The following is a 27275-nucleotide window of genomic DNA, read 5'->3' as shown; positions in this document are numbered from 1 at the left end:
GAGAGCAACATCCCTCTGCTCAACAAACTGAACCGCTTCTTCGCTCGCTTTGAAGCACAAAACAGCACCTGCCCACAGAAGACCCATCCCCCTCTACACGAGCAGCCCCTGTGCCTCTCTGCCGACAGCGTGAAGAGGACACTTGCTGCTATCAACACCCGTAAGGCAACAGGTCCAGACAACATCCCAGGTCGTGCGCTGAAAGACTGCGCAGGGGAGCTTAAGGATGTCTTCACAGACATCTTTAACACTTCCCTGAAGCAAGCCATCGTCCCATCATGTTTCAAAGCTGCCACCATCATACCTGTGCCGAAGAAAACTGCTCCATCCTGCTTCAATGACTACCGCCCTGTGGCACTGACACCCATCATCATGAAGTGCTTTGAGCGGCTTGTCATGTCACATATCAAATCCATTCTCCCCCCCACCCTGGACCCCTTCCAGTTTGCATACCGAGCCAAACGGTCTACAGAGGATGCAATCTGCTCAGCCCTCCACCCAGCCCTCACCCACCTGGAAAAAAGAGACTACTCATATGTGAGATTGCTGTTTATAGACTTCAGTTCTGCATTCAACACCATAATACCACAACAACTCATCTGCAAACTTGACAAACTGGGACTCAGTACCTACCTCTGCAACTGGCTACTGGACTTCCTCTGTCAGAGGCCTCAAGTAGTACGTGTTGGCAACAATACCTCAAGCAGCATCACACTGAGCACAGGGGCCCCCCAAGGCGTGCTCAGTCCTCTGCTCTTCACCCTGCTGACGCATGACTGCACTGCAACCTACAGCAACAATCACATAGTGAAATTTGCTGACGACACAACTCTGGTGGGTCTCATCACCAAGGGCGACGAGACTCAATACAGGTTGGAGGTCGACCATCTGACCACGTGGTGCAGGGACAACAACCTCCTGCTGAACGTCAGCAAGACCAAAGAGATTGTTGTTGACTTCCGGAGAGGTCACACCCAACACCTGCCACTGACCATCGACGGTGCTGTGGTGGAGAGAGCGAGCAGCACCAAATTCCTGGGGGTGCACATCAGTGAAGACCTCTCCTGGACCACCAACACTGCATCACTGGCGAAGAGAGCCCAGCGCCGCCTGTACTTCCTGCGGAAACTCAGGCGAGCAAGTGCTCCACCAGCCATCATGACCACGTTCTACCGAGGCACCATTGAGAGCATCCTCTCCAGCTGTATCGCTGTGTGGGGTGGAAGCTGCACTGAATACAACAGGAAAGCCCTGCAGCGCATAGTGAACACAGCTGGAAGGATTATTGGTGCTTCACTCCCCTCCCTGAAGGACATTTACACCACCCACCTCACCCGCAAGGCGACCAAAATTGTGAGTGATGCAAGTCACCCCGCTCACAATCTGTTTGATCTACTGCCCTCTGGGAAGAGGTACAGAAGCCTGCGCTCCCGCACCACCAGACTCACCAACAGCTTCATACACCAAGCTGTTAGGATGCTGAACTCTCTCCCCCCTCTCCCCCCTCCACCCTCAGCTACATAACATCCTGGACATTGGACCTACAATGGCCGCCTCGCACTACTCCACTTGCACACTTGTACACTTTGCAACTTGTTGTTGTTGTCCTGGAAACACAACACTTCTGCTGCTCTTACATAACTTGCACCACTATGCCACTTTCTTACTTAGGTCAAACAGAACTACCTCAGCCTTTTATTGGCCTGACTTTGCACTACTTTTTTATTGACTGTCTATGCACAATTTCAACCATTTTTTGCTGCTCTTATTTCTTCATTGTATGTGCCCTCTTATTTACTTATTTTTTGTTTACTTGAATGTTATGTTTGTCTGTGTACTTAAATTGGTAAAATATGTCTTGTCTTCACCGTGGGATAGTGAGAAACGTAATTTCGATCTCTTTGCATGTCTGGAGCATGTGAAGAAATTGACAATAAAGCTGACTTTGACTTTGACAGAACTTTTTCCCTCATTAACACAACAAAAAAAAAGAACAGGCTACACACAACAACATAATTTGATTTTTTGAAGCGATGCACAGATCTGGCTGAATGTAATGCCTGATTACAATACAAACATGCATCATGTTCAGCCAGATCTGTGCAATGCTGCAAGATCTGGCTGTACACTTGGGCACCACCCTTATGCAGGAAGGTGTCTGTGTAAACCACTCTCCGGCAGGTCACCTATCCCATGGGCACAGCAGTGCTCAATGAGTTTAGGGAGCGTCAAAATGACATCTCTGTCCAACACTGTTCTTCCATTGTCAACCATTGTCATGACTGGGAGTGAAGAGGGGCTGGCGTGGATTCACTCCTGTGGGTTGAACATTGGCATGGGTGAGTTCTCAGCATTGTACTCACTGTGGGTTGTGTGGCTGGCTGTAAAGGGGACCCGTCCAGTGGCAGACAAGAACGTGTAGTGAAGAGGGGGTGGAAGGCCAGCCGGAGAGTGAGAGGGTCTCAGCAGAAATTGTTGCAAATTGGATGCGGACCGATAGACCATAACGCAAAGGGACAGAGTCCGAGTTTCAATCGCTGTGCAGTGTTGGCAGTGATCTGGCGAGCAGAGAGCTGCCTTAGCATGAGGCATATTATGCACAGGTCATGTCTGGGATGGCTATGGAACATGGGGGCAGGCATCTACCGTACGTGCGTGGTAGTCCGCCACCATTGGAAAGGTTTTTAGTAAGTCTTAAAACAGACTGTTCGGTAGCCGCCGAAGAGAAAGCCAACAAGGTCAAGAATAGGATGGAGGGATTCTACTATACTGTATGTTGCTCGCTCGATGGGTTGGAGGCTTCATACTTGAGTATTGGTTCCAAAGAGCTTTGCACTTTCAAGTCATATTGTTGCATAGCCTATTGCAATTCAGCGAAATTCTTATGCCACAGTTGCAGTAGTGCAAGGATAAAAGGGGTAATTAAGCACAGGGAGACAGTAATAAAGGGAGTTGAAGTAGGAGTGGGTTGTTTTTCCCACTACGAGTGTTCATGTAGCCTGAAGATCACCAAAACTTAAATTTTACCACTTAAGGAACATTTCAAATATAAGGAAGTGCTTATCCTTACCAGAGGCTGAAAAATTAATCCACACTTTTGTCACTTCAAGGATAGAGTATTGCAATGCTCTATACGCTAGCTGCAATAATACCTGTCTAAAGAGTGTACATCTTTTTGAACTTTCTGACACTAAATAGGATTCATGCATTATCATACTGGATATGTAACCATCCTACCTCTTTGTAACATATACCTCAAGTGGCTTTAAGCACCATGTTCTATTCTGTACACCTGGCAAACTTTTCATTTATCATGTATACAGCCCTTACTGCCCTGTAACTGACCCTAGGCAGATTCAGTCAAGCCCTTGAGTCGTGGATCTGCTCGAGGTTTCTTCCTATATTCTTCCTATCTCCAATTCTAGGGAGTTTTTCCTCGCCCCTGTTACTCATGGGCTCTCTCTGAATGTTTTACCACTCTGGTAATGAGACATGAGACATGTGTAATGTTCTCCGTGTAATGTAAGGTCACACCACTGAAATGGTAGGCTGAGCAACAAATTGTCTCAACCCTCAACAATTAATCCAATAGACAAAGTTACAAGGAACAAAGTAATACTTTCTCACAGATTCTGCATACAGAACATGTTGCCAGGCTGGCCTTGTACACATCACAAACATCAAATGTCTCCCCAAAAAAACATTCACTCAATCAGACCTTTCTCCCTCGCTGTCATCAGTATCCTCCACTGAAAGTGTAGCCATCTTCAAATTTTTATTTGCACCAACTTCACCATCACTACTGCAATGGCAGTAGGTGGTGCATGGTACAGTAGTCCATCTGACTGACAGAAGCTCTCCACAAAAAGACTTGCAGCCATGCATGCTTGATGTGTTCTGCTGCATATTCTCTTGTTGGACTCTTTATTTTAGGAGGGTCTCTTTTCTTGGTGAATAGCATGTATCTCAAGTTACTGAGGCTTTCAACAGTCTTTCCATAGTAGAGACAAGAAAGGAAATCCATTCCTGTCTTCATGCTCATCAGCTTCTACATCTGTAAAATTCTTCATATCAAGATTCCTCTTGAGCATCAAATTGATTGCTGAGGTTTTCCCTTTGCCATATGGATATGACACTGTCACAACCAGACAATACATGAACAGCCAAATCATAACATTTGTCTCCTAATTTTGCAGCCATAGCATTTACGTCAATTACTTTGGGCATCCAAGGCCTACTGGTTAGGGAATCAAACTTGTGACTGAAGGGTGGCCAGTTCGATCCCCGACTGGTGGGAAAAATGTGGGTGGGGTGACTTAACAGCGCTCTCCCACATCCATATCCACGGATGAGGTGCCCTTGAGCCCTGCTCCCCGGGCGCTTGTGATCAAGGGCTGCCCACTGCTCCGGGTGAGAATGTGTACTCCTAGTGTGCTCACTGCTCTAGGGTGTGTGTGTGTATGAATGGGTGTACACTGTGTGTGTGGGTGTGTTGTACACTACCCCCGAATGGGTAAAATGCAGAGCACAAATTCCTTGTATCAGTGGGGTCAGCCCTATGTTCCCACATTTCTAGGGTTAGGGGTAGGCCTGAGGTGTGGGTTAGGGTTAGGGAACATAGGGCTGTGGAAACATAGGCATGCTCCCGTACTGGTATATGTAAGTATACTTGGCCAATAAACCTGATATGGGGCAGCCGTGGCCTACTGGTTAGGGAATCGTTAGGGTTTTGGGCTTGAAACCGAAGGGTTACCGGTTCGATCCCCGACCAGGAGAAATGTCCCATGCCCACAACCACGGTTGAAGTGCCCTTGAGCAAGGCACCTGACCCCTCACTGCTCCCCGAGCGCCACTGTAGCAAGTTAACTCACTGCTCCGGGTTAGCATGTGCTTCACCTCACTGTGTGTTCACTAATTCACGGATTTGTTGTTGTAATTCCAAATGATGCATGTCGTTCCTTGCAATACTGGAAGAAATCATTTTCTTGATTCTGTCCTCTCCTCCTGTAATCAACTTTGCCGTTTTCTCTGTAATTAAGGGGGCAAATACTAGGACTAATATAGTTAATGTGCTGACTAACTGGCAAGTATTAAAAAAATATTAGGATGAAAAATATTTTTGTCTGCAATTCTGGGGGGGAATCCAAGGAAAGTTATACGGTAATTAATGTGCTAACTACCTGGGAAGTACCTCACAACATTGCTGTCTGAAATTAAGCAACTGATTCAAGGGAAATTAAAGCGAACGTGCTAAATAACCGGCAAGTTGGTGAACTAGGGTACATCAGACTTGCTATAATATTCGGTAACACTTTACTTGACGGGTGAGTTCATAACACATTCATAGCAGCTGTCTTAAACTGCACATAAAGCATTCATGACTGTTTCATGAGACATGACTCCACATTCATACCAAACCGTTCATGAAGTTGGAAGACAGAACGACGACACCTTGTCAAAATAAAAGTCCTAAGTCGCAAAGCAGCATTGCCGTTTTTGGTCCAAACCTCTTACCTGATCACGTCACATCTGAGTCAATGGGCTACTCCAGTGCCAAAAAGACAGAACATGGTCAAGCAAATGTGCAGATGCAGATGACCTTTGCAGATGATTTCTCATCTTTTTCTACTGGGAATGTCCAACCGTTTTTCCATAGTTTACCTCCCAGTGTTAAACTCAGTGATTACGAATACTTCACAACTTGTATAATAAAGTGACATTCGATGTAGACTTCATAAGATATTCATGAAATATTTACAAAGGCTAGAGAGATTAAATCAATGGTATCCAGGTTACACAAATACAAAGTTGGACTTTTTTTTTGACAAGTTGCTGTCGTTCTGTCTTCCACATTCATGAAAGGTTTGGTATGAATGTCTCATGAAACAGTCATGAATGCTTTATGTGCAGTTTATGACAGCTGCTATAAATGTGTTATGAACTCACCCGTCAAGTAAAGTGTTAATATTCATGCTAATATTCATATTAAAATGAATTACTATTGAATGATTGTATTCCTGTATGTATTAAGCTACATGGCAGTTCTACCATTTATTTAATTTAATAACATGACACGATTTAGAGGTATTAAGCTATTGTGCAGCAAAAAGGAAACTAATTTTACCTTAAAGGTCACTTTGCAAAAGGCATGAACACACTATACTCACGGCATCCGCAACAGCATGCCGACCATTAGGCCCACAAATGTGGCAAACGTGGTACCGTCGCCATCACACCTAAGGCGAACGATCAAAGCAGAAAAAGGGAAAGTGAAACTCACGTTTGGAAGACGCACACAGGAATAATCATACAGGCTAGCAGGAGATCAGAGCTGCGAGTTCGGTCATACCCAGATGCAAACAGGAGCACCGCTCAACCAGGTAGGTTATATCTCCTGATTATTGGCAACAGGTGTGTTTGTGCGTCATGGAGTAAATCACACCTGCAGGTAATCTGGGCCAATCATGGAAAATTGAGCGCGTGAGTGAGGCTTTTGTACAGGCATCTTTGATAATGGACTCAGCCCTCCTCTGACAGTGTGTAGAATAGATCATTTGAAGCTGAGGGAGGTCAGCCCCAATGTTTTTGGATGCAGTCCTGACAGTCCTTGACAACAGTTTGAGATCGTGGGCAGACAGGTTCCCCAGCCAAACTGTGATGCATCCAGTCAGGATGCTCTGAATAGTGCAGCGACATAAGTTTACCAGGGTTTTTTTCCCACCCCAAAGCTCTTTAGCCACCTCAGAAAGAACAGTCTCTGCTGGGCCTTGAGGATACAGGTGTGAGGATACAGGAGTGCAGCGACCATTAAAGGGAGTTGGTGAACTGTATGGCCAGGAACCGAAAACTGCTGACCATTTCCACTGTGAATCATTAATGCAGAATGCAGAGAAGGACGTGATTGCCACCTTTCTTCCTAAAGTCGATGACATCTCCTTAGTCTTGCTGATGTTGTTGCTTATGAGGCCAATCAGTGTAGTATCATCTGCAAACTTGATGATGCCGTTGTTTTCATGCCTTGCCACACAGTCATGAGTGAACAGACTGCATAGCAGAGGACTGAGGCAACAGCCCTGTGGGACACCGGTGTTGAGAATCAGCGTGGATGATTTCCTGTTGCCAATTTTCACTAACTGGGGCCTATTGGTCAGGAAGTCCAGCACCCAGCTGCATATGGGGCTGCTCAGACCCAGGTCTCTGAGGTTTAACACCAGTTTTGATGGTACAACACTAGGCAGAGCTGTAGTCAATGAACATACAGTAGGTGTTATATTTGTCCAGGTGAGCTAGTATGCAAGGCAATGGAGATGGCATCATCCACAGACCTGTTGTGCTTGTAAGCAAACTGGAGTTGGTCCAGGAAAGCAGGGAGGTGTGTGTTGATCAACCAGTCTCTCCAGGCACTTCATTATCACGGAGGTTAGGGCGATGGGCCGGTAGTCATTCAGGCAAGAAACAGTACTTTTCTTGGGCACTGGTATGATTGTTGTTTTTTTTAAACACAAAGGCACTGTGCACCAGGACAGGGACAAGTTAAAGATGTCAGTGTAGACAGCTTTGTCGTTACACCCCTGGTACGAATAGCCTTGGCCACACAGCTGAGCTATTCACACCCTGTGACATAACAACAAAAAGACGTTGCTCACGTGCACAAAAAAACATGGCGGACATTCATTTTTTCGTCAGCAGAAAGTGAAGAATTCTGAAAGGTTTCGGCACAAATATCTGTTCAGATTAAGTTTTAGATTGAAAAGTTGTGTTTTATTTTCATAATCTTCGTTCAGTGAACACATACAACCGTCAGTTTGTTATAGAGGGAGAGCAGATAGCTAAAAAAAGTCCTGTTGGCAAATTTGAGGAAAAGTCAGTAAAGGGGCCATTTCCCACAATTTGAGGGTGCTGAATTCAAATATTTTGTTTACCAAGCTCAATGTTGAGTTTTTGGTTTTGCCATCAGATATCATAGGAATTGCAAAAAATAAGGCATTAATATACTCTTTATGTATCAGACATGTTGTAGGACAGGACAGGAATTACCCCAATGACCCTCAAGTAGCAAATGAAAATAAGCTAAAATTAAAATCTAAATTGAAATAATAGCTAAAATTCAGTATGACGTTTAGAAACAAAATAGATTCCTTGATAATAAATTGATAGAATAGGTGACTGCTCTTTTTTCTGTAGAAAGTATTTTGTCACTAACTATTATGAACAGTTGTCAGTCTTTACAGAGGATTTACACTGTATTTTTTTTTTACTTGTAAAGGCGACTGTGCTTGCCTAGTTAAAACATCTAACTGGTGCTCTTTTCTATCATTCAAATTCCAGCCATGCAGAATATGTTTGAGTCGTCCTGAAGAGTTTTGAGAGTGCTATGGAGATTGCATTATTTGTAAAAAATTTAGACACGATATCCTTTATAGTGCAACAAAAAGAAACATTCTCCAGTGCATCATTACTGCATATGATGCTGAAAGGGAAGTGGACCTAGGACAAATCCTCAGCTATGAACGGATTATTGTCCCTGTACTGTAGTTATTACAGATAGCGATGATTATTTGTGAAGTGGAAATTAGTCATCCTCACTCAAGTGCTGTCTAGCAATGTTGAATGTCCAGTAGTGATCACTGCAAAAACTGCTCATTCAACACTGGTAATAGATGCTCAAGATCTAGTTATGTCTTTAGGACACCCATCTGACTGCAGCACATTTAAGAAGTATGCATGAACGTTTGTAAGAAACTTTTGTATTGTTGTTTGGTATTTGTTATGTGGTAGCAAATGATGTTAACTATCAAAGAAATAGACCTAATGTAGGAATGCACACAGATATTGCAACAGATAATGGTGTAGGCCTATCTGATTAATACCTGAGTGGTGGAAACGTACTTATTAAATTACAATTACAATGGGAGCAAAGAAGACCATTTTCACTTTTTTCCCTTTGCAACTGTCAAAGAAATCCCATAAAAAACGGGAAGGCCAAGGGTAGCCTACATCAAAGATTAGGCTCTTCTGCATAGCATTAAGTGATTTGCATGCAGTAATTTGAACACTGACCTTGATCTAGCCTACTTTGGCTATTTAAAGGTAATTTATTGCCAAAACACCACACAATATAAATGAGCTATAACAAACAATAAAGGACTTATTCACACAAAAACTACTATTTTACTGACTACAAAAATAATAATTATGTAGGAAGTTTAGAAGTTTAAAACCAAGAATTGACCAAAAGTGCATCAAATTCAACACAAATGACTCAATACACTTGGAGGAGGCCTGCGTCCATTCTTTTCCAGATATTTTAGGATTAGGATTTCAGTATCGAGTATCAAGATATTTATGGCAGGTATTGTATTGAAGTCATAATTTTGGTATCGCTTTTAACACCTTTTGGTAACAGCTTTTAACACCATCCAACCCCTCAGACTGGGAGACAAGCTCTTGCAGATGGGTGTGGACGCTCACCTGGTAACCTGGATTACAGATTACCTGACCGAGCGACCACAGTTCGTCAGACTGTGCTCTCTCCAGTCCTGTTCACCCTGTACACATCTGACTTCTGCTACAACACCGAGTCATGCCACATGCAGAAGTTTTCTGACGATACTGTAATTGTGGGGTGTATCCGGGACAAGCAGGAGGAGGAGTACAGGAGCCTGGTGGAGGACTTTGTGCAATGGTGCAAACTCAATCACCTTCAACTCAACACTTCAAAGACCAAGGAGATGGTGGTGGATTTCTGCAGGTCTAAGCCCGCTCTGCTACCAGTCTCCATTGATGGGATCAATGTGGAGGTGGTAAGCACCTACAAGTATCTGGGTCTCCACCTGGACAATAAACTGGACTGGTCAGCCAACACTGATGCACTCTACAAGAAAGGACAGATCAGGCTGCGTTAGAAGAAGAAAAATAATAAGAACTAGATGTACCGCAGAGCGGTACAAAATATGACCGCCGCCCATGTCTCTGGCCACCTACAGGCCAGTTGGTGTATAGTAACATAAATTAATTTATTGTGTGGCCCCCCATGAACGGAATTCCACGAAACTTGGCGTGCATTCAGAGGGTGTCATAATGATCCTACACTTCCAATTTCGTGCAGTTTTGACTATGTTAGGTCACAGATACCTGCGATTACAACACCTCATTTTTACTTTTTTGTGTTTAACTAGGTGGCGCTATACATGAAATGAGTGGTTATGGAATGGGTTGACATGGCCCTTTGAGATCAACATACAAAAAAAAAATGGTCCTCCTAAACCCTACGGTTCTCGAGATATTCACAGAAAACTGTGTCTGCCCTACCCTCCTTTTGGGGGGTCCAGTCCAGCGGGGGGGCCACAGATCAAAACGAAAAACGATGGTTCCATGCTATCCATGTGGGGTTATATGCCCACCAAGTTTCGTGTACCCCGGTCTTTCAGTGTCCCGGGAATCCTTGTTGGTGTACGTCACTAAATGTACACATAAATTATTTTATTGTAAGGCCCCCCCATGAACGAAAGTACACAAAACTTGGCATGCATTCGGAAGGTGTCATAATGATCGATCCTACACTTTCAATTTCGTGCAGTTTTGACCATGTCAGCCAGAGATATTGTGATGAAAACACCTACATTTTTGCTTTTTAATTTTTAACTAGGTGGCGCTATACATGAAATAAGTGGTAATGGGATGGGTTGACATGGCCCCTTGAGATCAACATACAAAAAAAAGGTGGACCTCCTAGGCCCTACGGTTCTCGAGATATTCACAGAAAACTGTCTCCGGCCACCTACAGGCCAGTTGGTGTATAGGAACATAAATTAATTTATTGTGTGGCCCCCCATGAACGGAATTCCACGAAACTTGGCGTGCATTCAGAGGGTGTCATAATGATCCTACACTTCCAATTTCGTGCAGTTTTGACTATGTTAGGTCACAGATACCTGCGATTACAACACCTCATTTTTACTTTTTTGTGTTTAACTAGGTGGCGCTATACATGAAATGAGTGGTTATGGAATGGGTTGACATGGCCCCTTGAGATCAACTTACAAAAAAAAAATGGTCCTCCTAAACCTTACGGTTCTCGAGATATTCACAGAAAACTGTGTCTGCCCTACCCTCCTTTCGGGGGGTGCAGTCCAGCGGGGGGGCTACAGATCAAAACGAAAAACGATGGTTCCATGCTATCCATAGGGGGTTACATGCCCACCAAGCTTCGTCTACCCCGGTCTTTAAGTGTCCCGGGACTCATCGACGGAAATTTGGACATGCGAAAAAGAGAAAAAAAAAAAAAAAAAAAAAAACAACTGACTAAACCTATATGAATATGACCGCCGCTTCGCTGCGCGGCGGTCATAATAATACAACATGCATTTCTGGAAAATTAATACATTTGATATTTTGGCTGATGTGTAATATTTAATAAAATACATTTGGAACAGTAGATGTTATTTTTGCTTGAACACACACGTTTTGTTGTGTTTTGGAAACGTGTGATTGGGCAGTCGTGGCCTACTGGTTAGGGCTTCGTACTTGTAACCGGAGGATTGCTGGTTCGAACCCCGATCAGTAGGAACGGCTGATGTGCCCTTGAGCAAGGCACCTAACCCCTCACTGCTCCCCGAGCGTGGCTGTAGCAGGCAGCTCACTGCATCGGGATTAGTGTGTGCTTCACCTCACTGTGTGTTCACTGTGTACCGAGTGTGTTTCACTAATTCACGGATTGGGATAAATGCAGAGACCAAATTTCCCTCACGGGATCAAAAGAGTATATATACTTATATACTTATACTGGAAATGACAGTTAGACTTTTGGAATAAAATGTCAAAAATATATATTATTCAAGTGAAATCTTTACAGCCACTATTAGGGCAAGTTTCTAGAAAGAGTAGATAATTAAACCATGCAAAAAGATTTTCTACTGAAAGATGTTACATTTTCTGAAAATTACCAGGTCAAAGAGTACCATAGTTGAAGAATAACCCTGCAACAATAGCATATGTCTTATATAAACGTCAATTCCAGTTTTGTTAACACGGATAGGAAGCCAAGTGTAGCTCCGAACTTACTGACAATAGCCTAAGCATGATCAATGGCAATGTCTGACTCTGATAGGCCTGCCTATACAGATAGAGAAGAAGAGACTGTCTGACTGACTTTTGTGCAAAAAAGTGAAATAATACTGTTCATAATATTTTTCCCCTCAGGACCAGATGGCTGTGTGACATGTTTTCAGTTCTGTGCAAGGAACCACCATCACACCATGGTAAGTGATAACTTACTTGTCCTCCATTTACTAGTGTCACAATGTAGCCAACGTGCCTATATTATTATAAGATATAGTGATATTTTGTAAGCATTTATTTACCAATGAGAATAGCCTAGCCTAATGTTATCCCTTTGCATCTCTCCACAGGGATACACAAAGGCTAGGGTTAAGTGATGCTTTTGTATCAAAGAAGGGATGACACCTTAGACTTATTTTATGTGGCATTTTCAAAATGTGTTGGCTATGCAGGTCATGTGACACCTCTTCCGAGACACAGGCTCAGTTACTTTGCCATTATTACTTAAATCACAGTCAAGGTTTTCAAGGTTCAGCCACTCATGCATTTGCTCATTCCAGTCTATTAATGCACTGAACATTCATCTCTCACGATTTCATAGAAAGACAGAGCAGGAGGTTGCATATCAGGAGCGTGAAGGAGTGAATCTTGTATTTACATGTCACCTGTACTATAGTCTTATTTAATATATGCATAGGATTAATATTCTGCTGATTTGTCTTCCCATTACCCCACAATCCCTCTGTCTTTCTAGGAAGATGTCAATGTCAACGGCAGAAGGAAAATTACTCTGCAGGCCCTTCCCATCTTCTTGTTGGAAGATTGATTTTTTAAGACCTGGAATGTAAGTTTTTGATTAAATTGTGTGTCCTCGTTCACTCTTTCTTCTTTTTTTACTTTGTCTTCTCTATATATCTCTATTTCTATTCAGCCCTCTCTGATACTAGCTTGCAGCCAAAAGACAACAACTGTAGCTATTCACACCGTGTCGGGTGATAGACTCCCTTGTGAAGTTTGGTCCTGCTATCCATTCTATAGTTCTAGACGGAGATATTGTTGTGTGTGATATAGCAGAGTTGACAGAGACGTTAATTTTGCTATTTGGTTTAATTTATGCACTTCATCTCGATTATCCAAAGCAATTGTCCTACACATTTAATTTCATTCAAAAAATTATACTGGGTTTGGAAGACCGGAAGCAATTACCTCCTAGACTTAGCCTTAAAAATAAATTGCTGATGATGGATGAGTAAGCAGTCTGTTTTCCAAATCTCATGGTTGATACTGCCAGCATGTTAATACTCAAGCAAGCAATGGAGCTTTTCGCTTTTATTTATGTTGGCCTATTATTTTGTTATTTGAGTATTATTACCTTTGTTGAAGTGGTAAAAGGTTATTTCTTTTATTTTCTGTATTAACCGCATTGCTGGGGATGTTGTTCTGTTAGAATTCTAATTGAATTCTTAAATAAATGGAATCTGCATTGAAATTGTCTTTTGAGTATTTTTTTATTTGAATCATACAAATAAAATATTTTTGATTTTGAGGTAAATAGTAAACCTAAACAGTCAAAAAATGTGTTTCAATAGAGTGAAGTCAATGTTTAGGTATGAGAAACTGAATGAGTCATGGTGATAACATGAATATATTATTAGCAGTGATAACTTAAAAACATCAACTCCATTTCCAGTGTCAATTTTGTTGACTTTAACAATGGTTTCAAAATGACCAGGTTCATTGAACTCATCAACGATTTAAGTAGTGTTTGTTTGTCAAATTATTATGTTTCAGTTCATCAACTTCCTAAAAAAATGAGTGTGAATAACTTCTAGTTTAGAGTAGTAATTACTTAAAATGTTTGTTTGTTGAAATTATTTCTTTTAATGTTGTTCATTTTCTCAAATATTTGGAGTCTTAAGAGCTTGTCTGACTAATGTAACAATAACTTAAAACATCTATTTCTCACATTATTCTTTTTAATTTTATCCTTGTCCTTAAAGATTTTGAGCATTTAAAAAAAGTCTCATTTTAAGTAGAAATGACTTGAAATATTTTTTAAAGTGCTAAATATTTTGAGGTAATCAGTTTCATCAAATATTTTGAGTTCATTGAACCTGTTGGGGTTTACAGTGTGTACCAACGTCTCTGGAGAGAAGGCGCGCAATTTGAACAAGAAATCGGTTCTCAAACGGAAGTTTTGATTGCAACAATTACCTAGTTCAGGCACCAGGGTGTAAATAACATACATTACTATATACACCAGGGTACAAATAGCATCCACGTCTAACTATACATTGATGCAAACAGCATACCTTATTCAGAGTGTCTATTACACGGCTGAGCTATTCACACCCTGTTACGTAACAACAAAAAACATGTTGCTTGTTGTTGTTCACTGAACCAAGATTATGAAAATAAAACACAACTTTGCAATCTAAAACTTAATCTGAACAGATATTAGTGCCGAAACCTTTCAGAATACTTCACCTTCTGCTGAAGAAAAAACGAAAATGTTTTTTTGTGTACGTGAGCAACATCTTTTTGTCAACCAGTGGGGTATACTACGAAGCACGTTAGACATATCTAGGCTATGTAGACATATCGAGGCTTGACAAAGCCTTGACTCAGGGGTATACGTTAAGTGATACTACGATTGCAGTTATGTGATATATTTGTCAAACTAGGCTTTCAGCTCAGATCTGTGCGCGTTCTCGGTGTTAGGATGACTTTGGCCAATCGTGTAACGTGGAGACGCACAAGACCGCCTCTATTTAAAAACAATTACTTCCGCATTCATGAGCGATAGCTTAATCTACACTGCGGTCATTTTTTGTGTCTAACCTTTAACATCAAATAAATCCATTGTCATCAGTTGTTGTATGGTATGCACGTCCATAGTGGGATATTTGCACGCACAGCACTATTAAAAGCGCATTCGAGATCCAAAATGTTAGTAGAGGCGGAGCTACATCTGTAGATATATGACAGAATCCTACATGTGAGATAACTTTCTTTTTTAAGACAATTGATTGGTCAGTGTGCAGTAGATTACACTATTTCAGCTATAACTTAGCACATAACCTCCTTCCGACCAGGTTTGGTTGACAGCATAAGATACCATGGTGATATAGCGACACTAAAACAGATCCACTTTCGTGTCACAGCATAGCCTGGCTTTGAGCGCAACATACCTCGCTAACCCACTAATCGAGATTCGTAGTACACCCCACTGGTCTCATTAGGGAAACGTTCCCCTGGGAACGTTTTGGCAAACCCAGCCAAACGTTCCACCAGACACGTTTCTGAGGTGCAAACTAGCCAAGCGGAGGTGCTAAAGAGAGACGTTTAGATGTTGTTTACTACAGTTAGGTCTGGTCAAACTAAATTGTAGCTTACACAAGCTCAGCAGTATTCTTTGGTTAGCAAACCAAAGTTTTGGATTAATAGTGCCTATATCTCGCTACGTTTCACAAAATATAAGGGCACAAACCCTGAACTGCCGTCTATGGTCAGCTGCCACATCTTGGTGGGTTTTTTTTTTCGCGAGCAACCCGGGGGATTTTAGCTCAATTGTCAACACGCTCGACTTCCGCTCCGAGGGGCAGCTGTTCGCAGGTTTGAATCCGGCTGTGTGCAGGGCCGAGCCGTGCAATTCAACCCAACGCACGAATACCAGAGGACCAGGCTTCGCAGACTGGGCTTGCGACGAAGACCAGACTCCGCACACAGCCGCCCTTAACTGCCGTTATCAACTGGTGAGATTGTTGCTATATTCCCCTCGCACATCCGTGTGCAGGAGTGGATGTCTATTGCCCCTTTGTATGTTCACATACAAGAGTGGAGGTGTGTGATGTAATTGACATTTTTCTGTTAAGGGTCTATACCCCCCATTGACACTGTGCGCAGCTGTTAAACTAGTGACTATGTTCCTCTCATATGTTCACGTGTAGGAGTGGATGTTGTATTTCTCCCGTGTATGTACACATACATGAGTGGTGAGTTTATGTAAATTTGAGTTTACAATCTTTTAAAATGGTTCATTTTAACATTGGATTAGCCGGAATGACGAGGTGCAAGACATTCTGGTGTTCATCCAAACGCCATTGTTAGCTGTAATCAATGCAACAGGAAATAACTCTGGAATTTAAACACACAAGAAGTCTCATGATAACATGGTCACATGACTGCTTGACATAAGTCACATGATGACAAAGTTACGTGGCTGCTTGGAGGTAAACCATGTGGGATTAAGTTTAAATTATTTTAATGTAAGACCTAATCTTCCATAACCTCTGTGCGCAGCAGGTGGGATTGTCTGTCCTTGTGGGCCAGTGACTCAGTGTCAAATCACTGTGTGCAGCTGGGCTAGGTTATGGCTGGAACCATTCACAGCAATAGTGCAGTGGTGCAGTGGTCTGGCTATCCTCAGCCCCTCTCGCAATATATATATTTTTTCGGGATGGTAGGGGAAGGTACCGCCTTTTTCGCCACTAATTGGTTAGAAGGGCACTCGCCCGATTGGTCATTTGATTTGGCCATGAAACGTCATCTCACGTTCATGGCAGGCTGTCGGCTAGTCTGTTTTGATCGTCTTTACAAGTAAACAAAGTCAATCCAACAGTAGCCTACTAATAAAAGTGCTATATGCGCGTCTTCAGATTTATATTCTAAGTTCACAATTTCATAGCCTGTCTAGATCATGTTTAGATTAGTCTTAGCTGTTTGGGGGAATTTTGTGATGAACATGTGAACTTGGGAGTAGCCTATAAATCTTACCAGCATGGGCGGACTGGCCATCTGGTATACCGGTGGGCCGACGCACCTTTTGGGCCGATAGAATAGGCTATATATAATTTAATTATTTTGGCCAACGATCGGCCCAAACGAAGGACAATCAGCGGCCCATTGGTTACATTTCAATATTGACACTGGACTGATCCAATAACAGCTCACGTCAGGCCCCACCCCTCCCATTTTGGCTCAGAGCCAGGATTCTGTGAGCGCATCAAAAGTTAATCGAAGTTGCCTACACGAAATTGTGGCGGGTGCCGGTAGTAACAATTGTGCAAAATAAACACCATTGTAGAAGCTTCAATACAATATAGCAAGTAGGCTAGGCTAGCATATGTCAGCAACATGTTGAAGTTCGTTGAGTTTGAACGAGGATATACAGAGCAAGGGACAGTGAGCAGGTGGTGGAGAGTGCGAGCCTAGTTGAGGCTACATGATAAGAACTCAGTGGTGGAGCAGGTAGGCTGTGACATGCCATGCTGACTATGATGATTATGATGACTTATTAATTGCGATAATGTAATGATATGGTTGCCTAATGATAACATAGTAAAGCCGTGCTGTGATTATGATAACAAATAGCGCAACTTAAATTTTCTAAATGAATGATTTGCAAACCCGGACAGCAAAATAGTGTCAAATCGACGTTAATTGTTGGTCAGATTGATCAGTTTCCGTCAGACGCCCAAAATTCAACATCGATGGCATGAGTGGTGGTTCTATCTTGGGAGGGTTATCATGGTAAAGAAGGGACAAAAGACTGTAGACTGACGGAAACGTAGGTTACAAAACGTCACGTCATGCACAAGCCAACTAAGCTACAGTATATATATATATAACCTATATAGGCCTAGGTCAGACACTAAAGACAATTAGTTCATGTAGCTGTACTGTTCCAAAATGTACCAGCAATGTAGGTAGGAAGTATAGCCTACAGGAATAAAATATTTCCAGCAACAGCCCTGTTTATAGGCTTCAGTAATTTTTGGTGCTGCTGTCAATTGTAGCCCATTGAATCATTTGAAATGATACTTTGAATTCAAGCAGAAACTCTTCTTTAATAATTGCTTGTTAGTCTACTTGAATATGGAGATCATATGCTCCATGCCTACCTCTGATCAGTCAGAGAGATAACCAATGAGGCCTAGATCACTTTCAGTGCTCCATGACAGTTGAAAAGATATGCATATTTAAGGGTAATGCAAAGATTTTGTATTTAATTAGGTGTGCCGACCGATTTGAGGGCCGCTTGGGCCAAATATGCCAGGGCCGATTTTTGGTGCCCCTGCTTACCAGCCTACATTTCGTAAATTCGCCGTAGCTCCCAAGTAGGCTACTGAACGGTTAGAGTAAGCTAAATAAGCATATCTAGGCCTAAATATGTAGGGAAAAAAAAATATTCCGCCCCTCTCAGGGCTAAAACTTGCTGTAACGGAGCCCATAAGTATTGCCAAGGTATCCTCCACATACGCCAATTCCAGCAGAGTTGGGAATTGTTCTTTTCATGGGGTCATGGCCTGGAGTTAGATCCAGTGACTTATCCAATGCTTGGTGCTTGATGAACCCTAAGTCAGTTAACCATGTCATTGAACTGGAGCCATTTTGCCCTGAACCAGCTTGCCAAGCTGAAGGGGCTCTTAATGCTCTATGCCCAGTCAAGGCATTGGGAGCTTGTGTTGATCACACGTGGCTGCTGTGACCGGCGCACACACACAGCTTTCGGTGCTATAGGGGTGTCTACACACCATTTGACCCACCAATTGGAGACATTTTTTAGGCCTTTTCTGGGCAGTGTTTCCCAAACTCTTAAAGCCTGGCGGCTCATTCCACACGGAATAAGGCCGTCTCATGGGCACCATTGAAAGGGGTTGCTCTTGGTGGCATGTGCAGCGGCATCCTGGAGTACTCCATGGATCTCTGCCAGACTTTATAGAGTCAATGTGACATCCGCCCCTATCAGCTCCACTGGTATGTTGATTGCCGACCTGACTGGTGATGAGTAGTCTTCTGTCCTCGCAACACTGTTGGGGCTAGTCATCCAAGGTGTAGACCGTGGTGACTGTCTGAGGGAGGTCGAAATAGATTGTCCATAAGACATAAGATATGTCCATAACTATGGATCAGCCTCACACATGACAGTCACATGACATTGTTGATAGATAATGGTCTCGAGTAAGTAGAATGATGGCATCATTCAAGGTGTAGACCGTGGTGACCGTTATCGGTCGGTCTCACAGATCCATAGTCAGTGCCGGTTCAGACCTACATGGGGCCCTAAGCAAAATCCTGCTAAGGGGCCCTCCTACCTGAACTCTGAGCGCCAAAATGCAACTTTTTTTACAGTATCATCTGACACCTCAGTGCTCCCAATACAATCATCCCATCCCATTTGGGATGTCTATGGAAGTTACCAAATATAGTGTTATTCCCTATAAAGGACTAGGAGAAAGAAACATAATTGTGTGTGAATCACCTTCACACAGCAATAAATGCCCAGTTTCAGTGTCTGTTTGCTGTTTGCTTTTGATGCTTGCTGTACATATCCCCTTGCAAAAAATCACTGCAGTTTTTTCAAAGTACAGTCCAGTTATACCACAATAGGCTACAGTGCAGTATAGTATTTTCATGTCCAAAATACTGCATTTTTGTAGTAAAGTACAGTACTATGTTTTTTGTGTCTAAAACACTGCATTCCCTGCATAAGAACTGCAAATATTTTCTCCAAAACAGCGGTTTTCATACTCAGAAATCTGCAGTTTGACACTTGAAGTAATGCAGTTCTTTTTTTGTAAGGGTCTGGTTGTGCTAGTAGCCTACTGGCTGACTTCATCTGTGTGTCTGTAGTAGGCTACTTGCCAAAGACATAGGCTATGAACTGGCTCCCCTGATTCTCTTATTATTTCAAGATTTTTTCAAACGTAGACTATTTTAAACAATCATTTAATACTTCATATAGACATAATTTACAATGTGCATCTATTGTCCATGCAGCACAGCGAATCAAGTTAATACATTAGGCTACTTTCCATTTTGCATACGTTCAGTTGTACAGTAGACTATCTATAACTAAAGCTTGACTGAAATATTGTAAAAAAAAGTAAACATTGGTCTAGTGTTATCCAATTGTGTGCAGTGAGATTTTCAAATGCATGCTTGTTGCCGCCCCTCGAGTTGGGCCATTACATTGTTCGTGGCCAGACCCTTAATCTTTCTAGATTACCAGGGTCTGGATTTTCCAGGCTAGTATCAGAATCTAATTAAAGGGCTCCGCTCCTCGCTCGCTCGCGCTCCGCTCTGCTCACTAGTTCTGTTTGGCGATACCACTTTTAGCTCAAGCCTAGCATAGATCATTGAATCAGATTAGACCATTAGCATCTCGCCCGCTAGCATCACACTTAAAAGTGACTAAGATTTCAGATAATTTTCCTATTTAAAACTTGTCTCTTCCCAAACAGAAAATGAAACATGGTGCTTTTCTAGGCTGATTTGATATTAAACTATACTCTCATTCCGGCGTAATATTCAAGGAACGTTGTGAACACACCATGGGCGCAGTAGCACAATGAATAGTCCCCGTAGGCTATAACTTCCAGCAAGAAACGAAAAACACCCTCAAAGTTCTGGAAAAGTTTTGGAAATTTGCGTGACCCATTGCAATTACACTGAGAAATGTATCGCGTTTCGGAAGATCATGTCGCATACTTCCTTGTGTCTGTTGCGTGGAGACCAGAGATCACCCTTTTCTAAAAGGAGTTACTCTGGGCCTCCCTTTACTCATTTGACTCGCTTTATCCATTGCCGTAGAACACACAAACAAACAGTGGAAGGGAGTAGGGAGAGGGCGGAAAGCCTAATTGTCTTCGGTTGCATTTTTTAATTTAACGTTGTAGGCCTACGATATGTGCTATGCCAGGAAAATAGGCTATTCATTTAACTCATTGAGTGCCAAAAACGTAATATTAAGTTTTTAGCTTTTTTTTTTAAATTACGAAACTAGACACTCTAACACACCTTATATGTGATTTTGGGACCTCTGTGATGAATGGAAATGAAATATGACGATCGTGAAACTCGCACAATCTGGACATTTTATCTGGACATTTTATCATAACTCGGTTGACGCTTTGGGTCGAATCAGTGACGCATGCACGTCAGGTCAAAACTAGGCCATTTTTGTGGGTCTATCACTAGGTGGCAGTCTCGCCAGGTCTCGATGATCACTTCCCGGAAGGTTTACACAAGTAAGTAACAGGCAACACTTCATATTTCATGAAAGACGTTATATCTCCATTTCTAGAAAAAAAACAGCGATTTTGATGAAAACTAGCCACTGTTTAGCTTGGGATTTCTCAGGAACGGAGGCGTGTAGAAATACACGGTTTGCAGCCACCGAGAGCTTAAAGTCTCACCTTTTAATCGAGCTATTCTACGTGTTCATAGCTATAACACAGAATATGCTGTGGCTGTACAAAAATCATCAACAATGGTCTAGATTGACGGCACTCTAGGACAAAGCTCCCGAAAACAGCTTGGCATTCAATGAGTTAATCACGTCTAGCTTTACTTGGATAGATAAAACATTTTTTTTTATAATTGTCAGCTTAGGTTTGGTCCATTAGCCTTTTAATCCGTTGTTTAGTCATGCAAGGACCGAAAATATTTCAGTCGATGTCATGCACACCGACGTTGTAGCCTATTCCACATTGTTTGCATTGAGATGATCGATCTCTTTCACTGTTGCCGAGACAATTTTGTGAAGATTCAGAAACGTGGATGTGTTGTCATCTGCATGTCAGTAGCGAGTGTGCCAACAAATTATGTAAGCGCAGGTTTGCAGCTGGATGGCATTTTGCATTTGCGGTAGCCTACAGCACTGTTGCTTCAGCATTGCATCTACTAGCCAGTGTGTGCGGCACTACAAAGCTGTGTGAATTAAACATGCAATTACGTGGTCATGATGAACTGACAGAGTTGAAGAAGAGGTGATTAGTAATTCATCGGGCTATTACATTAAAGGAAAATTGCGGTTTTTAGCACTTTAAGGCCCTTTTCTGGTTTGTTTTGGATGAACTAGAGTGGTGGACACCGACATTTTGACGATTGGTCCTGTCTCGACTTTTCTGACTCGCCTTTTCACTTCTCAGGGTGGCTGGCAATGGCCATACTGTAGTAGGCTACTCAAACATGTCCTAAAACAACCCTTAACGTTCGTTTTCAAAACTGTGCAACTCACCGAGTGGTTAGTGGAGTTCGTTGACAATTAAAAGCAAATATATCGGCGCAATGTATGATTGGTATTTGAACCTGAAGCATAGACGGTGGCGCAGTAGAAATTTCAACGTGCAATGAGTCTTCCAACAGAAATCAATGGGATTTTACAAAATGCCAAATAAAACACGACAGAAACTGTATTTCGCTACGCTACTTGTTTTGGAACATCAACGAACGTTAAGGGTTGTTTTAGGACATGTTTGAGTAGCCTACTACAGTATGCCCATTGCCAGCCACCCTGAGAGGTGAAAAGGCGATTCAAAACGAGTCAGAAAAGTCGAGACAGTTGCCCATAGACAGTAAAAGAAATGGACAAACAGACTCCGTCGTTCTCAATGGGAGGGCACTGAGTCATTTTTCAGTTGGTCCCCCCAGTACTGCGCAGACTCGCACTTAACTTAGTGACATTAGCCATCGAACTGAATCTTGTAACTCATATGATAGATACACAGAAATTCTTCTCACACTTCCTTTGCCTTCAAAGTCAAAGTTAAACATTTATTTATGTATTCTTATTAAGATCATCCTCACAAGTGATATCAAGTCATGTTAATGTTGAAACTACCACACATGATCATCTTCAAAAACAGTCATGGTAAAACAAAACAAAAAAGTTATAGCCTTGAAGCTAATCTTCTTTCCACTTTTCTGACCTACGGTCAATCCATCGAAAACCTCTGAAATTATTATCGTTAGACTACCTAACGGTAAAACTACTGTTTTTCATTAGGTTTACTTGCCTCTATGCTTTACCTTAACATAGGCTACAATGCTATTGTAGGCTACATAAGCTTTGTTCACGAGTTTCCGTGCTGGCTGGACTACGCTTCTTATCCAAACAATACAGTTATCTCCCTTCAGTGCGTTAGCTTCCCTTCAACCGGACATGCTAAACATTCTTCTTACGGGAACCTAACGTTACGTACGAGGTAGTCGAGTCTTGTTTTGCCTTTTATTGTTTATGTAGATAACACAGAAGCTAAAATATCGGCACATGATATATGTTATATGAAGTTATGGGAGTTCAAAAAAATCCTAAATGAATGGGCGTTCTATGGGGTTAGCAGAGAGTTGATAACCACCGCTACATCGATGCTTCTACTTCCGGGAATTCGCCTGCCCCCTTGGGTGAGCCGCCATTAAACGGAGAGCCATTGTCTCATCCAAAGATTTACATATCAGCGTGCATGTTCTTAAGTGAGCCTTACCTCGGACGCTACATAACCAAGCAAATAGTGTTCAGTTCAACCAAACGTCAATTAGTCGACAGATTGTTATAATTAGTCAGTCAACAGATTAATTTGTGCCAGGTGAGCATTTAGCAGCACACTAACCTTAGATCGCTATGAACAGTGGAGTCCTGGCTGTAACTAATGTTAAGCAGCTACGTTAGCATGTTAGAGCTATTCCCTCAGTGGGTAGTGCTAGCAAATTCCAACCGCCTTTTCGAATTTCAAAAAGGACTTTAAGACGTTGTCGACTCCAATATTATATTAATGTCAGTTTACAGTTTAAGTATTACAAATTAACATAAACCTGACCATTTCAAGGTTATAACCAACCGAAGTTATGTTAGCTTGCTGGATGTTTTACCAAACATTTTCTGAGCTAGCTAGCGACCTTGCTACTAGCTAGCGACCAAGCTAACGTCACCAATATTTCATAGTAGGTAAAACACGTTGGTATGAAAACATATACCTGTGATGTGACATTACTTAATTGTGTATTTGTCGTAGTTTTCATGCTAGCTTACAGAAGTAGAGGGAACAAATGACTTTACCTTTTACAATCCCACGCTGTACTTCAATGGCGTCCATCTTCTTTTCAAAAATCTCAACTGAAGGACCGGAAGTGTAAATGACTCCACCCCAGAGTACGTACATTCACACCCACTTAAAACACTAGGTTGTGAGTTTTAATTACACGGTGGGTGTACATGTTTGTTCAAACAACTCCCGAAGTTACACTAATTAACACTAATGAACACTGAACAATATGTCTCTGAAAAATTAACACTTAATAACACTGTCAACTGTTTACTGTGTATTTTGTAGGCTAATTGATGTGATGTTTTAGGGAATATAAGGTCATAGAAATTTGTCAAAAAATCATGGAAAAGTCATGGGAATTATCTGGTGTACACCGTTTACATTTTAGTTTGAGACAAAAATATCAGCATCTCAAGCCTTTCATTTAAATTTCAGGAAAACTGATAAGCAGAAGACACTATACTTCCTTACTTATTTACTATTCATGTCACGTTTCTGTCACATTCACAGTTCTGTTTTTGCTCCAGGGAAGACCAACCTGAATGTTTAGACGTCCTCGGTGAGGTCCTAGTCCGTAGCGTTTCATAGTAGAGGCATGAAGCTGAACATCATCAATTTTTAGGGTCTCCAGGCCCATTGGTGGGCATTCTACCGAACAAAAAAAAAGAATATTATTCGATATTAAGGAATATCTGAGGTGGCTGCACTCAACTTAGTCTATTTAGGCCACATACTGCACTCTTGATACTAGAATGCCACCTACTTTGCAAAGGAAATTACTATAGCCTAACCTTAAATCAAGTGAATGTATGCTTATTTTTCTATTATTTGCTTATAACAAGACATTTTTGCACTTGATTTTGATGGGGGAGTTGTTTGACCTTATTATGGTATTGACCTTTTTATGTGAAAATCTTCATACACTGCAAAAAATAAAATCTAACCAAGTGTTATTAATCTTATATCAAGATAAAAAAAAACTAGTTGGACAAATCATGGATGACATTGCCCCAGTAAAAATGAAAAAAGTTAACAAGCAAACTGCACCATGGAGACACAATCCAGTGATTAAACAAGCCAAAAGAGAATGCAGGAAAACAGAGAGAAAATGGCGCAAGACCAAACTACAAATTGACTACCAAATTCATAAAGACATGCTACGCCAGTATAACTATGCAATTTGCAAGGCAAGGCAGAACTTTTTCTCTGACATTATAAACAGGAATATAAATAATGCTTGTGTGCTTTTCTCCACTGTTGAGGTTAACAAATCCCCCAACTGACATAACCAGAACTTTTCTCAGTTGACAAATGTGAGGAGTTTGCATCCTTTTTCAGTAGCAAAATTAAAAAAAAAAAAAAGACTGAACATAACAACACACTTGCAAATAACTCTTGTTTTAGAAATGCCAGCTACTGAAAGAAGACCCATACACCAAATGTTAGAATTCAGCCCTATCAACTGTGAAACACTAATTAAAACGGTTTAAAATCTCAGTTCTGCTACCTGCCAACTGGATACCTTACCCAGTAGCTTTTTTAAATCGGTCATGCATCTTATTACTGCAGATGTGCTTCAGATTATAAATACATCTTTACAAAGTGGCATTTTCCCTAAATCCCTTAAAAATGCAGTTGTAAAGCCCCTACTCAAAAAGAATAACTTGGATCCTTCGATATTAGGCAACTACAGACCAATATCTAACCTTTTGTTGGAAAGATCATTGAAAAAACTGTTTTTAACCAATTAACTACTTTTTTATCGTCACAAAACTATTTTGATGACTTTCAATCTGGCTTTCGTGGAAATCACAGCACCGAAACAGCCCTGGTCAAGGTGATAAATGACATTCGTCTAAATACAGATGCTGGCAAAGCATCTGTTCTAGTACTACTGGACCTGAGTGCAGCATTTGATACAGTTGACCACCGTATACTACTCCACAGACTGGAGCACTGGGTTGGATTTTCAGGTGTCGTCATAAAGTGGTTACAATCTTACCGACAGGAGCTACTTTGTTGCCATAGAGAATTACACCTCAACACCAGTATCCCCTGACCTGTGGTGTTCCTCAGGGATCGATCCTAGGCCCTTTACTGTTTAATACTGTTTAATCTACAAGCTGTTGGAAATTGGAAAAGGGAGGCTTAAGGTATGACAAGCAGGGGTGCCAATAATTGTGAGTGACATGTTTTTTTTTTAAATATTTATTTCTTTATGAGATGTATCTTTTTCTCAAAATAAATTCGCTTCCCTTCAAGGTTGGATTTTTCCTCATTTTTTCCATTGTGAGATTACAATACTGCCCTACAAAGGCAAAAGGCAGTAACTGCATTTTTGGTCGAAAATGAGTTATAGACTGGTGCAGAGGTGACCTAAGCAGTACCAACTGTGCTGATGTGGAAGCCTTCATTTGCGAGGTTTTCAAAGCTGGCTCATGCACGTCATCAAACAGTGCCAGGGCCTCTTTCTATTTGCTCAGGCTGTTCTTTTGGAGAGACTGCCCCCAAGCCATGATGCATTATCATTCCATATCAAGAGGGCACACTACACTAAGCAGCTGTATGGCTCCAAGCAAATCAACAAAGACCTGCACTGCCTCCACCGGAAACTATGGGTTGGCGAATTGAGAAAGATGCTCTTTTGCCAGTTCTCACTTCCCTTCCTTCTGTGCCTCAGGCTGTTATCAATCTTGTAACATGCCGTTGTACCGCACACAAAAGCAGTAAAAACAGAAGGGAAAAAACACAATAAAAATGAACTAGCAACTAGAAACACTCAAAGAATTTAGGTGGCGTTTAAAAATAATAATAATAAGATTTAATTGTATAGCACCATTCATACACAGAATGCAGCTCAAAGGGCTTTACATTTGGAACATTTAACACAATAATAGAGAAGAAAATAATAACACAATAATAGAGAAGAAAATAATAACAATAATACATTTTGTGGCTTACGCAGCAAGTTGTTGCGGTAGTATAGGCTTTGCTAACAAATGCTTAGGCTAACAAATGCTTAGGCCCCGTTGATGTGGACTCTAAGCAGTTAGCCTAAGTATGTTCTTAGTATTTGTTGTGATTATATTAATTTATATACAGACGTTTAAGGAACACAACGACCGGACGACTGGCAGCCTTAACCCCCGACAAGCACGTCATATGGCAACAATGGCAAGGAAAAACTCCCATATTCCCGGAAGAAACCTTGAGCCTGATTGCCTGGTGGAAGGAGTCCCTGAGCCAGCTGGTTCTGGCTCTGTTTGTATGTTTGTATTTAAACCCACACACTGTTGGCAAAATATAAATGGCCCACCCACAACTGCTCAAGAAACAGGCACACCCACAATGAGTATTCCCTCTAGATGCCATCATTCATTAACC

General features: G+C 41.7%; 1 protein-coding gene across 6 annotated transcripts in view; it reads right to left on the bottom strand.

Moving 5' to 3' along the window:
* The window catches only part of LOC143099259 (inactive carboxypeptidase-like protein X2), a 386609-nt gene that overhangs the window by 358443 nt on the left and 891 nt on the right, over positions 1–27275 (bottom strand). For 3 of the 6 annotated variants that reach the window (XM_076262346.1, XM_076262344.1, XM_076262343.1), the window contains exon 2: positions 24430–24539. In XM_076262346.1, coding sequence (XP_076118461.1) covers positions 24430–24539 — 110 coding nt within the window. The other 3 variants (XM_076262345.1, XM_076262348.1, XM_076262347.1) reach the window with 3 other exon arrangements.

Source organism: Alosa pseudoharengus, unplaced genomic scaffold (assembly GCF_046254945.1).
Source record: "Alosa pseudoharengus isolate Yale_2024_CS ecotype anadromous, Long Island Sound unplaced genomic scaffold, YU_APseudo_1.1 YU_APseudo_1.1_scf_26, whole genome shotgun sequence".
In the NCBI taxonomy this organism is placed as follows: Eukaryota; Metazoa; Chordata; class Actinopteri; order Clupeiformes; family Clupeidae; genus Alosa; species Alosa pseudoharengus.
This window is presented reverse-complemented; position numbering and strand designations above follow the sequence as displayed.